Source organism: Engystomops pustulosus, chromosome 7 (genome assembly GCF_040894005.1).
Source record: "Engystomops pustulosus chromosome 7, aEngPut4.maternal, whole genome shotgun sequence".
In the NCBI taxonomy this organism is placed as follows: domain Eukaryota; kingdom Metazoa; phylum Chordata; class Amphibia; order Anura; family Leptodactylidae; genus Engystomops; species Engystomops pustulosus.
The window spans coordinates 68,902,639-68,916,168 of record NC_092417.1 but is presented as its reverse complement, the minus strand read 5'-3'; the positions used below and the strand labels follow the sequence as shown (position 1 = coordinate 68,916,168).

General features: G+C 46.3%; 1 protein-coding gene across 1 annotated transcript in view; it reads left to right on the top strand.

Moving 5' to 3' along the window:
* Positions 1 to 1,140: 1,140 nt before the first annotated feature.
* CCDC197 (coiled-coil domain containing 197) overlaps positions 1,141 to 13,530 on the top strand; it is a 30,288-nt gene continuing 17,898 nt past the window's right edge. The window contains exons 1-3 of the mRNA XM_072116288.1: positions 1,141 to 1,346; positions 12,057 to 12,102; positions 13,297 to 13,473. Of these exons, the coding sequence (XP_071972389.1) occupies positions 1,240 to 1,346; positions 12,057 to 12,102; positions 13,297 to 13,473 (330 nt within the window). The 5' untranslated portion in view covers positions 1,141 to 1,239. The remainder of the gene's footprint in view (positions 1,347 to 12,056; positions 12,103 to 13,296; positions 13,474 to 13,530) is intronic.

Here is a 13,530-nt window from a genome sequence, read left to right as displayed (position 1 = left end):
GCTCTGGTCGATAACGCGATAAAATATCCAGAAATGCCTGGCGGTGAACGGGTTAATAGCCCTTGGTTGAATTCCTGGGTGAAGATGCTTCTCATCTATCTCCTGTCTATATATCTATCTGTCTAGCTATCTATATCATATAATCTGACCATTTATATATCTTGCTTTTTCTCTATCTATTTTTCAATCAATCTTCTATTTCTATTCTACTGTATTTATCTCTCATCCATCTCCTGTATATATACTATAACTACGTTATAGTTCTGCATCTAGAAATCTCTATCATCTTTCATATTTATCTTCTATCATAATAATTATAATTAATAATGCTCACAATCTATTCAACCTACCAGTCATTTTGTGGAGTGTGGGAGGAAACCGGAGGACCCGGAAGAAACCCACACAAACACAGAAGAGAACATACAAACTCTTTGCAGATGTTGACCAGCGCTGCAAGGCTGTAGTGCTAACCACTGAGCCACCGTGCTGCCCATCATTCTCCCTGTCATCTATCATCTCCTATGAAATTCTCCCATATTACAGTTTGTTTTACCATACTAAAGGGAGCCTCTTACTGACTGTGACTGGTCATAAAATAGTTTTATTTTGGGGCCCCACTTTTAGTTTTGCCCAGGGCCCCACTTTTTCTAGCACCGGCCCTGGTTAGGATTTCAAGATTGTCAGGTATCCTAATAGGATCCAATGGTCAGGAAATAAAAATAATAAAAACTGTACCCAACAAAGTATTTTAGCCCTTGTGATGTCCCTTATGTTTCACTATATAGACGTCTCCCTCTGTACCCTCCGGCTCTTTATCATAACCTTTCACAACAAAAGTGAAGAATGGCCGAGAGGCAAAACTTTTTATGAGAAAAAAAATGCACTTGTCCTTTAAAAAACTGAATAGAAGATGTAAGGCGCAGGAAAGAGAATTGTACAGTGTATTAGGTTAAGCATGCAGTGTCTTTCCCTGCTGCAGATAGATGGCTCCAGGATCTCTCTGTGTACAGGACTCTTAGTTACTAGAGAAGGTGCACTGACCCCTCCCAGGTAGGTAAACAGTCCCCTGTTACCACAGCTCTGCACTGCCGGGATCTGGTGGGCGGGGCCTGTGTGATTGATAGGCGGTTGCTATGGGGATAGAACGCTGACCCACATCTTGCATTCCACTACAGGATACAATGTAACTTGTGAACTTCCTGCTGCTTCATCTTCTTGTATTTCTCTAGAGACCTCACAATGACGGAATGGGGGCAGGTAGACCCCTCCAGTGACCCCCCAAAATATGAACTCAATCTGGACATTAGGAAGAGGAACGTGTTTGTCACTCAGCTGGAAGAGGGCAGGTGAGATTAACCCTTTGTGCACTGCACACACTCAGCTCGCAGTGGGGACTAACCATGTGCCAATAGACAAAGAGTAGCTTCTGTTATAGGATGAGCTGTGCAGAACTGGTCATCTTCTAGTATGTAATTATATTATATCTATAGGTGAGTATTATATCTTCTATGTAGTTGTACATCCTATATATTTACCATGGACATCTTTTGGTCTAGAATTATTTACACTGTGGTGGTATAACTATGCATATACATATCATTTATACATCTTCTAGTACAGTATACATTCTAGAATAACCTGAGCAAATTATGGTACATAATTATTTATACTGTGGTGGTATCTAAACTATACATATCATTTATACATCTTCTAGTACAGTATACATTCTGGAATAACCTGTGCATATTCTGGTATATAATTATTTACACTCTGGTGGTAAATAACCTATACATATCAGTTATACATCCTCTAGTACATTATACATTGTGATAGAACCTGAACATATTCTGGTATACAATTATTTACACTCTGGTGGTATATATGGTAAGCTATACATATAAGTAATACATCTTCTAGTATAGTATACATTCTGTTAGAACCTGAGCATATACTGGTATATAATTATATCTATCTATGGCAATCAGGGCCACGTTTATTTCCATGCAACGTTTTAGTGTGACCAAAAGTTTTGCTTGAAAAAGGTGGCAACACACCTACATGTCACCTGACTTGTCACAACTATCTGGTCTCCTTACTGAAGTGAAGTCATTATGGACACTTTATACAGCTTCCATCTAGTAAATAGACCATGCTTGTATAACTTGGACATCTGCTAATAAATCTACATATATCTAGTTAGCTAGTATGTTATTCATCCTCTTTAGAGATGAGCGAACACTAAAATGCTCGGGTACTCGTTATTCGAGACGAACTTTTCCCGATGCTCGAGTGCTCGTCTCGAATAACGAACCCCATTGAAGTCAATGGGAGACTCGAGCATTTTTCAAGGGGACCAAGGCTCTGCACAGGGAAGCTTGGCCAAACACCTGGGAACCTCAGAAAAGGATGGAAACACCACGGAAATGGACAGGAAACAGCAGGGGCAGCATGCATGGATGCCTCTGAGGCTGCTTAAACGCACCATTATGCCAAAATTATGGGCAACAGCATGGCCATGACAGAGTGACAGAATGAAGCTAGATAGCATCTAAAACATCCAATAATTGACCCTGACACTATAGGGGACGGCATGCAGAGGCAGCGGCAGCAGCGGCAGGCTAGAGAGTGGCATGGCGACATACTCTAAATGGACTCAGGCTTCAAACCAATGGGTGGCAGAGAGGAACCAAAGGAGGTGAGCAAGAAGTGCTCAAATAATATCGGTACATGATAAAAGTTTGCCAGTATATTTTGTGGATTACACAGCAGGGTGGCGACAAAGTTAACATGGAAGCCATGAAAACAACCCAAAATTCTGCCTGACACAGCTCGTTTGATAAGGGGACCATGTATGGAGGCAGTGAACTAGTAGTAGATTAAAGGTGCTGCAGTTAAAACTATGTTAGTTGGATCTTGGCATGGAGCTGGCGCTCCGCTGCCAGACGAGCTTTCGCCAATCCAAGCCCCTGTCTCTAGGCTACTCCCCAAACAGCACTTTTGTATAAGATCAAGTGTAGTAGCGTTCTTATAAGTTTAGGATATGCCGGGTGAGGGGAATGTAAACAGATGCGCAAGAAGCGCATGATGCGCATGGAGCTGGCGCTCCGCTGCCAGGCGAGCTTTCGCAAATCCAAGCCCCTGTCTCTAGGCTACTCCCCAAACAGCACTTTTGTATAAGATCAAGTGTAGTAGCGTTCTTATAAGTTTAGGATATGGCGGGTGAGGGGAATGTAAACAGATGCGCAAGAAGCGCTGAAATAATATCCCTAAATGGTCAAAGTTTGCAAGTATATTTTGTGGATTACACAGCAGGGTGGCGACAAAGTTAACAACTTTGATGTGGAATGCCCTGTAATAGCTCTTGGGCGGTGTGCCTTTTATCGCCTAGGCTCAGCAGTTTCAGCACCGCCTGCTGTCGCTTAGCGACGGCACTGCTGCTGTGCCTAGAGCTACCGACTGATGGCGCCATGCCCACGGATGGTAATTCGGAGGAGGAGGAGGTGGAGGAGGGGTGGGAGGAGGTATAGTAGGCCTTTGAGACCTGGACCGAGGTAGGCCCCGCAATTCTCTGCGTCGGCAGTATATGACCAGCCCCAGGGTCAGACTCGGTCCCAGCCTGCACCAAGTTAAGTGTAGTAGCGTTCTTATAAGTTTGGGATATGGCGGGTTAGGGGAATGTAAACAGATGCGCAAGAAGCGCATGATGCGCATGGAGCTGGCGTTCCGCTGCCAGGCGAGCTTTCGCCAATCCAAGCCCCTGTCTCTAGGCTACTCCCCAAACAGCACTTCTAAGAACCTTTTGTATAAGATCAAGTGTAGTAGCGTTCTTATAAGTTTAGGATATGCCGGGTGAGGGGAATGTAAACAGATGCGCAAGAAGCGCTGAAATAATATCCCTAAATGGTAAAAGTTTGCCAGTATATTTTGTGGATAACACAGCAGGGTGGCGACAAAGTTAACAACTTTGATGTGGAATCCATGAAAACAACCCAAATTTCTGCCTGACACACCTCGTTTGATAAAGGGACGATGTATGGAGGCAGCTATATGGACGACTTTTGGAGGTAGCAATGGAGACAACGTGTGGAGGCTGCTATGGAGACAATTTAATTTGGATAGTGCCTGTATGTGGCAGTCCCAAACATTTTTCAAACCAGAGGAGCAGGTAGGTGGCCCTCCAGTAAAATGGAATAGATTGAGTGCCTGTATGTGGCAGTCCCAAAAATTCTTCAAACCAGAGGAGCAGGTAGGTGGCCCTCCAGTAAAATGGAATAGATTGAGTGCCTGTATGTGGCAGTCCCAAAAATTCTTCAAACCAGAGGAGCAGGTAGGTGGCCCTCCAGTAAAATGGAATAGATTGAGTGCCTGTATGTGGCAGTCCCAAAAATTCTTCAAACCAGAGGAGCAGGTAGGTGGCCCTCCAGTAAAATGGAATAGATTGAGTGCCTGTATGTGGCAGTCCCAAAAATTCTTCAAACCAGAGGAGCAGGTAGGTGGCCCTCCAGTAAAATGGAATAGATTGAGTGCCTGTATGTGGCAGTCCCAAAAATTCTTCAAACCAGAGGAGCAGGTAGGTGGCCCTCCAGTAAAATGGAATAGATTGAGTGCCTGTATGTGGCAGTCCCAAAAATTCTTCAAACCAGAGGAGCAGGTAGGTGGCCCTCCAGTAAAATGGAATAGATTGAGTGCCTGTATGTGGCAGTCCCAAAAATTCTTCAAACCAGAGGAGCAGGTAGGTGGCCCTCCAGTAAAATGGAATAGATTGAGTGCCTGTATGTGGCAGTCCCAAAAATTCTTCAAACCAGAGGAGCAGGTAGGTGGCCCTCCAGTAAAATGGAATAGATTGAGTGCCTGTATGTGGCAGTCCCAAAAATTCTTCAAACCAGAGGAGCAGGTAGGTGGCCCTCCAGTAAAATGGAATAGATTGAGTGCCTGTATGTGGCAGTCCCAAAAATTGTTCAAACCAGAGGAGCAGGTAGGTGGCCCTCCAGTAAAATGGAATAGATTGAGTGCCTGTATGTGGCAGTCCCAAAAATTCTTCAAACCAGAGGAGCAGGTAGGTGGCCCTCCAGTAAAATGGAATAGATTGAGTGCCTGTATGTGGCAGTCCCAAAAATTCTTCAAACCAGAGGAGCAGGTAGGTGGCCCTCCAGTAAAATGGAATAGATTGAGTGCCTGTATGTGGCAGTCCCAAAAATTGTTCAAACCAGAGGACCGGGTAGGTGGCCCTCCAGAAAAATGGAATAGATTGAGTGCCTGTATGTGGCACTCACAAAAATTGTTTCAAACAGAGGACCGGGTAGGTGGCCCTCCAGAAAAATTAAATGCATGAAGTACTATAGCAAGAGCCAGTGGGCCCTGTCAAAAAATAGCCATTTTCCTCTGCTTTACTGTACAAAGAGGAGGAGAAGGAGGAAAATGAGGAGGAGGAGGAGGAGTGGATCAATTATTCAGGTTGAGCTTCCTTCACCTGGTGGAGATTGGAAATTCTGAGAAATCCAGCCTTTATTCATTTTAATAAGCGTCAGCCTGTCAGCGCTGTCAGTCGACAGGCGTGTACGCTTATCGGTGATGATGCCACCAGCTGCACTGAAAACCCGCTCGGACAAGACGCTAGCGGCAGGGCAGGCAAGAACCTCCAAGGCGTACAGCGCCAGTTCGTGCCACATGTCCAGCTTTGAAACCCAGTAGTTGTAGGGAGCTGTGTGATCATTTAGGACGATGGTATGGTCAGCTACGTACTCCCTCACCATCTTTCTGTAAAGATCAGCCCTACTCTGCCGAGACTGGGGACAGGTGACAGTGTCTTGCTGGGGTGACATAAAGCTGGCAAAAGCCTTGTAAAGCGTACCCTTGCCAGTGCTGGACAAGCTGCCTGCTCGCCTACTCTCCCTCGCTACTTGTCCCGCAGAACTACGCACTCTGCCGCTAGCGCTGTCAGAAGGGAAATACTGTTTCAGCTTGTGCACCAGGGCCTGCTGGTATTCATGCATTCTCACACTCCTTTCCTCTGCAGGGATGAGAGTGGCAAGATTTTGCTTGTACCGTGGGTCCAGGAGAGTGAACACCCAGTAATCGGTGCTGGAATAAATTCTTTGAACGCGAGGGTCACGGGATAGGCAGCCTAGCATGAAATCTGCCATATGCGCCAGAGTACCAACGCGTAAGAATTCACTCCCCTCACTGGCCTGACTGTCCATTTCCTCCTCCTCCAACTCCTCCAACTCCTCTTCTTCTGCCCATACACGCTGAACAGTGAAGGACTCAACAATGGTCCCCTCTTGTGTCTCGCCAACATTCTCCTCCTCTTCCTCCTCATCCTCCTCCACCTCCACCTCCTCCGATATGCGCTGAGAAACAGACCTCAGGGTGCTTTGGCTATCAACAAGGGAATATTCTTCCCCCGTCTCTTGTGACGAGCGCAAAGCTTCCGACTTCATGCTGACCAGAGAGTTTTTCAACAGGCCAAGCAGCGGGATGGTGAGGCTGATGATGGCGGCATCGCCACTGACCATCTGTGTTGACTCCTCAAAGTTACTCAGCACCTGACAGATATCAGACATCCACGTCCACTCCTCATTGTAGACTTGAGGAAGCTGACTGACCTGACTACCAGTTCTGGTGGAAGTTGACATCTGGCAGTCTACAATCGCTCTGCGCTGCTGGTAAACTCTGGATAACATGGTCAGTGTTGAATTCCACCTCGTGGGCACGTCGCACAACAGTCGGTGAGCGGGCAGTTGGAGGCGGCGCTGCGCTGCCCTGAGAGTGGCAGCATCTGGGCTGGACTTCCTGAAATGCGCACAGATGCGGCGCACCTTCGTGAGCAAATCAGACAGATTGGGGTATGTCTTGAGGAAACGCTGCACTATCAGATTTAACACATGGGCCAGGCATGGCACATGTGTCAGTCTGCCGAGTTGCAGAGCCGCCACCAGGTTACGGCCGTTGTCACACACAACCATTCCCGGCTTGAGGTTCAGCGGTGCCAGCCACAGATCAGTCTGCGCCGTGATGCCCTGTAATAGCTCTTGGGCGGTGTGCCTTTTGTCGCCTAGGCTCAGCAGTTTGAGCACCGCCTGCTGTCGCTTAGCGACTGCACTGCTGCTGTGCCTAGAGCTACCGACTGATGGCGCCGTGCCCACGGATGGTAGTTCGGAGGAGGAGGTGGAGGAGGGGTGGGAGGAGGAGGAGGCATAGTAGGCCTGAAACACCTGGACCGAGGTAGGCCCCGCAATCCTCGGCGTCGGCAGTATATGAGCAGCCCCAGGGTCAGACTCGGTCCCAGCCTCCACCAAGTTAACCCAATGTGCCGTCAGCGATATATAGTGGCCCTGCCCGGCAGCACTCGTCCACGTGTCCGTGGTCAGGTGGACCTTGTCAGAAACGGCGTTGGTCAGGGCACGGATGATGTTGTCTGACACGTGCTGGTGCAGGGCTGGGACGGCACATCGGGAAAAGTAGTGGCGGCTGGGGACCGAATACCGAGGGGCGGCCGCCGCCATGAGGTTGCGAAAGGCCTCGGTCTCTACTAGCCTATAGGGCAGCATCTCCAGGCTAAGCAATCTGGAGATGTGCACATTAAGGGCTTGGGCGTGCGGGTGGGTTGCACTATATTTGCGTTTCCGCTCCAGCGTCTGGGGTATGGAGAGCTGAACGCTGGTGGATGCTGTGGAGGATCGTGGAGGCGACGATGGGGTTTTTGTGGCAGGGTCCTGGGCAGGGGGCTGACTAGCAGCTGACACAGGGGAAGGAGCAGTGGTGTGCACGGCCGGAGGTGAACGGGCTTGTTGCCACTGAGTGGGGTGCTTAGCATTCATATGCCTGCGCATACTGGTGGTAGTTAAGCTAGTAGTGGTGGAACCCCTGCTGAGCCTGGTTTGGCAAATGTTGCACACCACAGTCCGTCGGTCATCCGGTGTTTCCTTAAAGAACCTCCACACTTCTGAAGATCTAGCCCTCGCCGCAAGAGCCCTCACCACGGGAGCTTCACTAGTTGACAGTGGCGCTGATGCACCAGCTCTGGCCCTGCCTCTCCGTCTGGCCCCACCACTGCCTCTTCCAACCTGTTCAGGTCGAGGACTCTCCTCCGTCTCAGAAGCACTGTGTTCACCCGGCCTCTCAACCCAGCTTGGGTCTGTCACCTCATCATCCTCCGATCCCTCAGTCTGCTCCCCCCTCGGACTTCCTGCCCTGACAACAACTTCCCCACTGTCTGACAACCGTGTCTCCTCATCGTCGGACACCTCTTTACACACTTCCACTACGTCAAGAAGGTCATCATCACCCACAGACTGTGACTGGTGGAAAACCTGGGCATCGGAAAATTGCTCAGCAGCAACCGGACAAGTGGTTTGTGACTGTGGGAAGGGTCCAGAAAACAGTTCCTCAGAGTATGCCGGTTCAAATGGCAAATTTTCCTGGGAGGGGGCAGACTGGGGGGGAGGAGGCTGAGGTGCAGGAGCTGGAGGAGTGGGGATTTCGGTGACATGGGTGGACTGCGTGGAAGACTGACTGGTGGTGGACAAATTGCTCGAAGCATTGTCAGCAATCCACGACATCACCTGTTCGCACTGTTCTGGCCTCAACAGTGCTCTACCACGAGTCCCAGTAACTTCAGACATGAACCTAGGGAGTGTAGCTCTGCGGCGTTCCCCTGCTCCCTCATCAGCAGGTGGTGTCTCACCCCGCCCAGGACCACGGCCTCTGACCCCTGCAGTAGTTGGACGCCCACGTCCCCGCCCTCGTCCTCTACCCCTAGCCCTGGGGTTAAACATTTTTAAAATGAGAGTTATAACTTTTTTTTTTTTTTTACTTTTTTTTTTTTTTTTTTGTGTTTTTTTGTGTTTTTTGTTTTTTTTTGTGTTTTTTGTTTTTTTTTGAGTTTTTAGAACCAAACAATCCTATCCTATTGCTATGGCTATTTTCTAGCCAAGTATCAAAGGAAGCACACTACTATGCCAGATGAGATGACACTGAGTTATTGCCTAATAGAAATCCAACCCCTACTGAATTTTGCCACTTCAGCCTTTGCTATGGATATGTGCGCCACTAAGCGCAGAACACAGCGGTCGCAAGTCTCACTACAAATTGCTCAGAATTGGCAAGTACATGCACTGCAGAAACTACAGCCACCAGCAGATCAACCAGAAATCAAATATATAGAACGCTACTGTAGGCTTCAAGAAGCTATTTGTATTCTCCTATGGCTATTTTCTAGCCAAGTATCAAAGGAAGCACACTACTATGCCAGATGAGATGACACTGAGTTATTGCCTAATAGAAATCCAACCCCTACTGAATTTTCCCACTTCAGCCTTTGCTATGGATATGTGCGCCACTAAGCGCAGAACACAGCGGTCGCAAGTCTCACTACAAATTGCTCAGAATTGGCAAGTACATGCACTGCAGAAACTAAAGCCACCAGCAGATCAACCAGAAATCAAATATATAGAACGCTACTGTAGGCTTCAAGAAGCTATTTGTATTCTCCTATGGCTATTTTCTAGCCAAGTATCAAAGGAAGCACACTACTATGCCAGATGAGATGACACTGAGTTATTGCCTAATAGAAATCCAACCCCTACTGAATTTTCCCACTTCAGCCTTTGCTATGGATATGTGCGCCACTAAGCGCAGAACACAGCGGTCGCAAGTCTCACTACAAATTGCTCAGAATTGGCAAGTACATGCACTGCAGAAACTAAAGCCACCAGCAGATCAACCAGAAATCAAATATATAGAACGCTACTGTAGGCTTCAAGAAGCTATTTGTATTCTCCTATGGCTATTTTCTAGCCAAGTATCAAAGGAAGCACACTACTATGCCAGATGAGATGACACTGAGTTAGTGCCTAATAGAAATCCAACCCCTACTGAATTTTCCCACTTCAGCCTTTGCTATGGATATGTGCGCCACTAAGCGCAGAACACAGCGGTCGCAAGTCTCACTACAAATTGCTCAGAATTGGCAAGTACATGCACTGCAGAAACTACAGCCACCAGCAGATCAACCAGAAATCAAATATATAGAACGCTACTGTAGGCTTCAAGAAGCTATTTGTATTCTCCTATGGCTATTTTCTAGCCAAGTATCAAAGGAAGCACACTACTATGCCAGATGAGATGACACTGAGTTAGTGCCTAATAGAAATCCAACCCCTACTGAATTTTCCCACTTCAGCCTTTGCTATGGATATGTGCGCCACTAAGCGCAGAACACAGCGGTCGCAAGTCTCACTACAAATTGCTCAGAATTGGCAAGTACATGCACTGCAGAAACTAAAGCCACCAGCAGATCAACCAGAAATCAAATATATAGAACGCTACTGTAGGCTTCAAGAAGCTGTTTGTATTCTCCTATGGCTATTTTCTAGCCAAGTATCAAAGGAAGCACACTACTATGCCAGATGAGATGACACTGAGTTAGTGCCTAATAGAAATCCAACCCCTACTGAATTTTCCCACTTCAGCCTTTGCTATGGATATGTGCGCCACTAAGCGCAGAACACAGCGGTCGCAAGTCTCACTACAAATTGCTCAGAATTGGCAAGTACATGCACTGCAGAAACTAAAGCCACCAGCAGATCAACCAGAAATCAAATATATAGAACGCTACTGTAGGCTTCAAGAAGCTGTTTGTATTCTCCTATGGCTATTTTCTAGCCAAGTATCAAAGGAAGCACACTACTATGCCAGATGAGATGACACTGAGTTATTGCCTAATAGAAATCCAACCCCTACTGAATTTTCCCACTTCGGTCTTTGCTATGGATATGTGTGCCACTAAGAGCTAAACACAACGGTAGCAAGTCCCCCTGCTAATTCCTCACAAAATGGTAAAAGATGCAAATTAAAATAAAAAAAGTAGAACGTTATTGTAGCCCTAAGAAGGGCTGTTGGGTTCTTTGAGAATCACTCCTGCCTAACAGTAAGCTAATAGAACACCCTAACGCTTTCCCTGACCAGCAGCAGCTCTCTCCCTAGCGGCATCCAGAGACAGAATGATCCGAGCAGCGCGGCCAGCGGCTAGTCTATCCCAGGGTCACCTGATCTGGCCAGCCAACCACTGCTATCGACGTGTAAGGGTACCACGTCATGCTGGGTGGAGTGCAGAGTCTCCTGGCTTGTGATTGGCTCTGTTTCTGGCCGCCAAAAAGCAAAACGGCGGGAGCTGCCATTTTCTCGAGCGGGCAAAGTATTCGTCCGAGCAACGAGCAGTTTCGAGTACCCTAATGCTCGACCGAGCATCAAGCTCGGACGAGCATGTTCGCTCATCTCTAATCCTCTTATATCCAGTATTTCAATTTTTATACTGTGATATGAATTATGCTGAAAAAGCCTGGGTAAATCCTATACTGACTGAAGTTATATATCATCTTGTATATTGTGATATGGACCATGATGATTTAACCAGGAGATGTTTTGGTATATAATTATACATTTACATCTGGAATAAGTTTTATATCTAATGTATACTACCATTGGATCATTCCTTTATAACAATCAATTATAAACCTTCTTGTAGAATTAGGGTATATCTCTAGAAGTTGTGTCAGGGTGTCATACAAAACATTAAAGGGTATATACCACCAGGATCAACATTTGTAAGCCAAGTACACTGACACACTGATGTGTGCTCCCTCTGGCAGGATCTGTTCTTCTTTAAGCTTCCTATGTCCTTGTTTTTAAGGAAAAAAAAAAGGCTTTAACATTATGCAAATGAGCCTGAGGGTCTCCAGGCTCCATTAATATCTATGGGACCTGGACATAAAATCATTTATTTGCATAATTTGCATTAAAAGCCTTTTTTGTAAAAAAAACAAGGCATAAGAAGATAAATAGAGCAGATCCTGCCAGAGGGGGCACACACTAGCATGTAAGTGTGCTTGGTTTACAATCCTTGATTTTAATGGAAGATGTTCTTTAAGTTATCTTCATGATCTGGGCTCCATTCATGTGTTTCCTGTTTGGTAAAGAAAAGTAGAGAGACTTGATATTTTCTAGGGAGAATCTGACACTAAACCCACTTTATAAGTTGTATCTTTGATTTTCAGGGATGATGAGGAAGAAGATGTTACCCAGATCCCAGTCATAAAAGAGGTGTGTAACCCCCCCTTTCCTCTCTCATTAGACATTCAGATCACTTGGGTGTGCAGTAGAGAACCTCCTACTATGAGAGGCCGTTTACTGCTTGTGAGCTACAAGGATTCCTGCAAACTAACTCTAAGAGGAACCCCCAGTAAATCTTGGGCACACAATCTAGTGCTAGAGGGGTGAATGAGCAGAGGTCATCTATTGAATATCTTTAGTTATAAAATCGTTGTGCCTGCTACAAAAATGTCCAAATAGAGCAACAGTCGTTGTTTGGGTAAAAAACTGAGAAATCGGTGCTACTATAATCACTTTTTGCATCATATATCACTTTGATGCTTGGAGTTCTGTCCTCAGCACAGTGTTTGTTCGGTGAAATCCGACCAGTACACAGTCTGGGATACACATAGCGACCATGGCCGTGTGATTTTCCTGTGGCTATATACAGGGGATGGGCCGGCTATATACAGAGGATGGTCTGGCTATTTCCAGGGGCTTACTGGCTATATACAGGGGCTGGCTGACTATATACAGGGGGCTGGCTGGCTTTATGAAGGGAACTGGTGGGCTATATATAAAGGGGCTAGCTGGCTATATACAGGGGACTCACTGGCTATATACAGGGGCTGCCTGTCTATATACAGGTGGCTGGCTATAAACAGGGGACGGGCTGGCTATATACTGGGGGCAAGGGGCTGGGGGAGGCAATATGAGTCTTGTTTTTTCCAGGCCCACTTTAAATTCCCAGTCTGCCCCTGCACCTCACAGATATGGACTGTTTCAGAACTTTGCCTAGCCTTGGTTGCCTCACCTTCTTCCAGCTCTTTACATTGCCCTTTAGATTACATAAGTCAGTCCTACATGCCAGTCCCGTGGGCACTGTAAAGTTTTTTTTTTGTTTTCTGTTGAGAAACCAATAAATACAGATTAAAAATACCACTGCACTGAGAATAAAGCTATCTGCTTCCTGTTCCCTTCTCTGCATCAGCTGGAGAGAACAGTGGACCCAATCTTTAAGTATGTATCTATGGATATGTTAATAGTATTTTACCCTCAAAAACTCCTGTACCTGTTTATTGGTATGGGTCCATTGTAGAGCTAACTGCACAATGATAAATAATGGGACGTAATATAATCGAAAGTCCCTAACTTTTCATTACAAAATCATTCTTTAAAATGTCTCTATTTCTGGTTTATCTTGAGGCTGCTGGGAAGATATTGGACACCAGTAAGAACACCTTACAGAAAACATTGGTTTTGAAAAAAGAGGTGGAATATGACCGTATCAGCCAAGACCTGGTACATAAAAGGGAGGAGTATGGTAATCGCATGCGCTTACTTGAGGAACAGAAGGTGGAGTTTGCATTAAGACAGAAGGAGGTAAATAGGATGGAAGATGAGTATGATAGGAGAGCTTCACATATTTCTTATTAACAC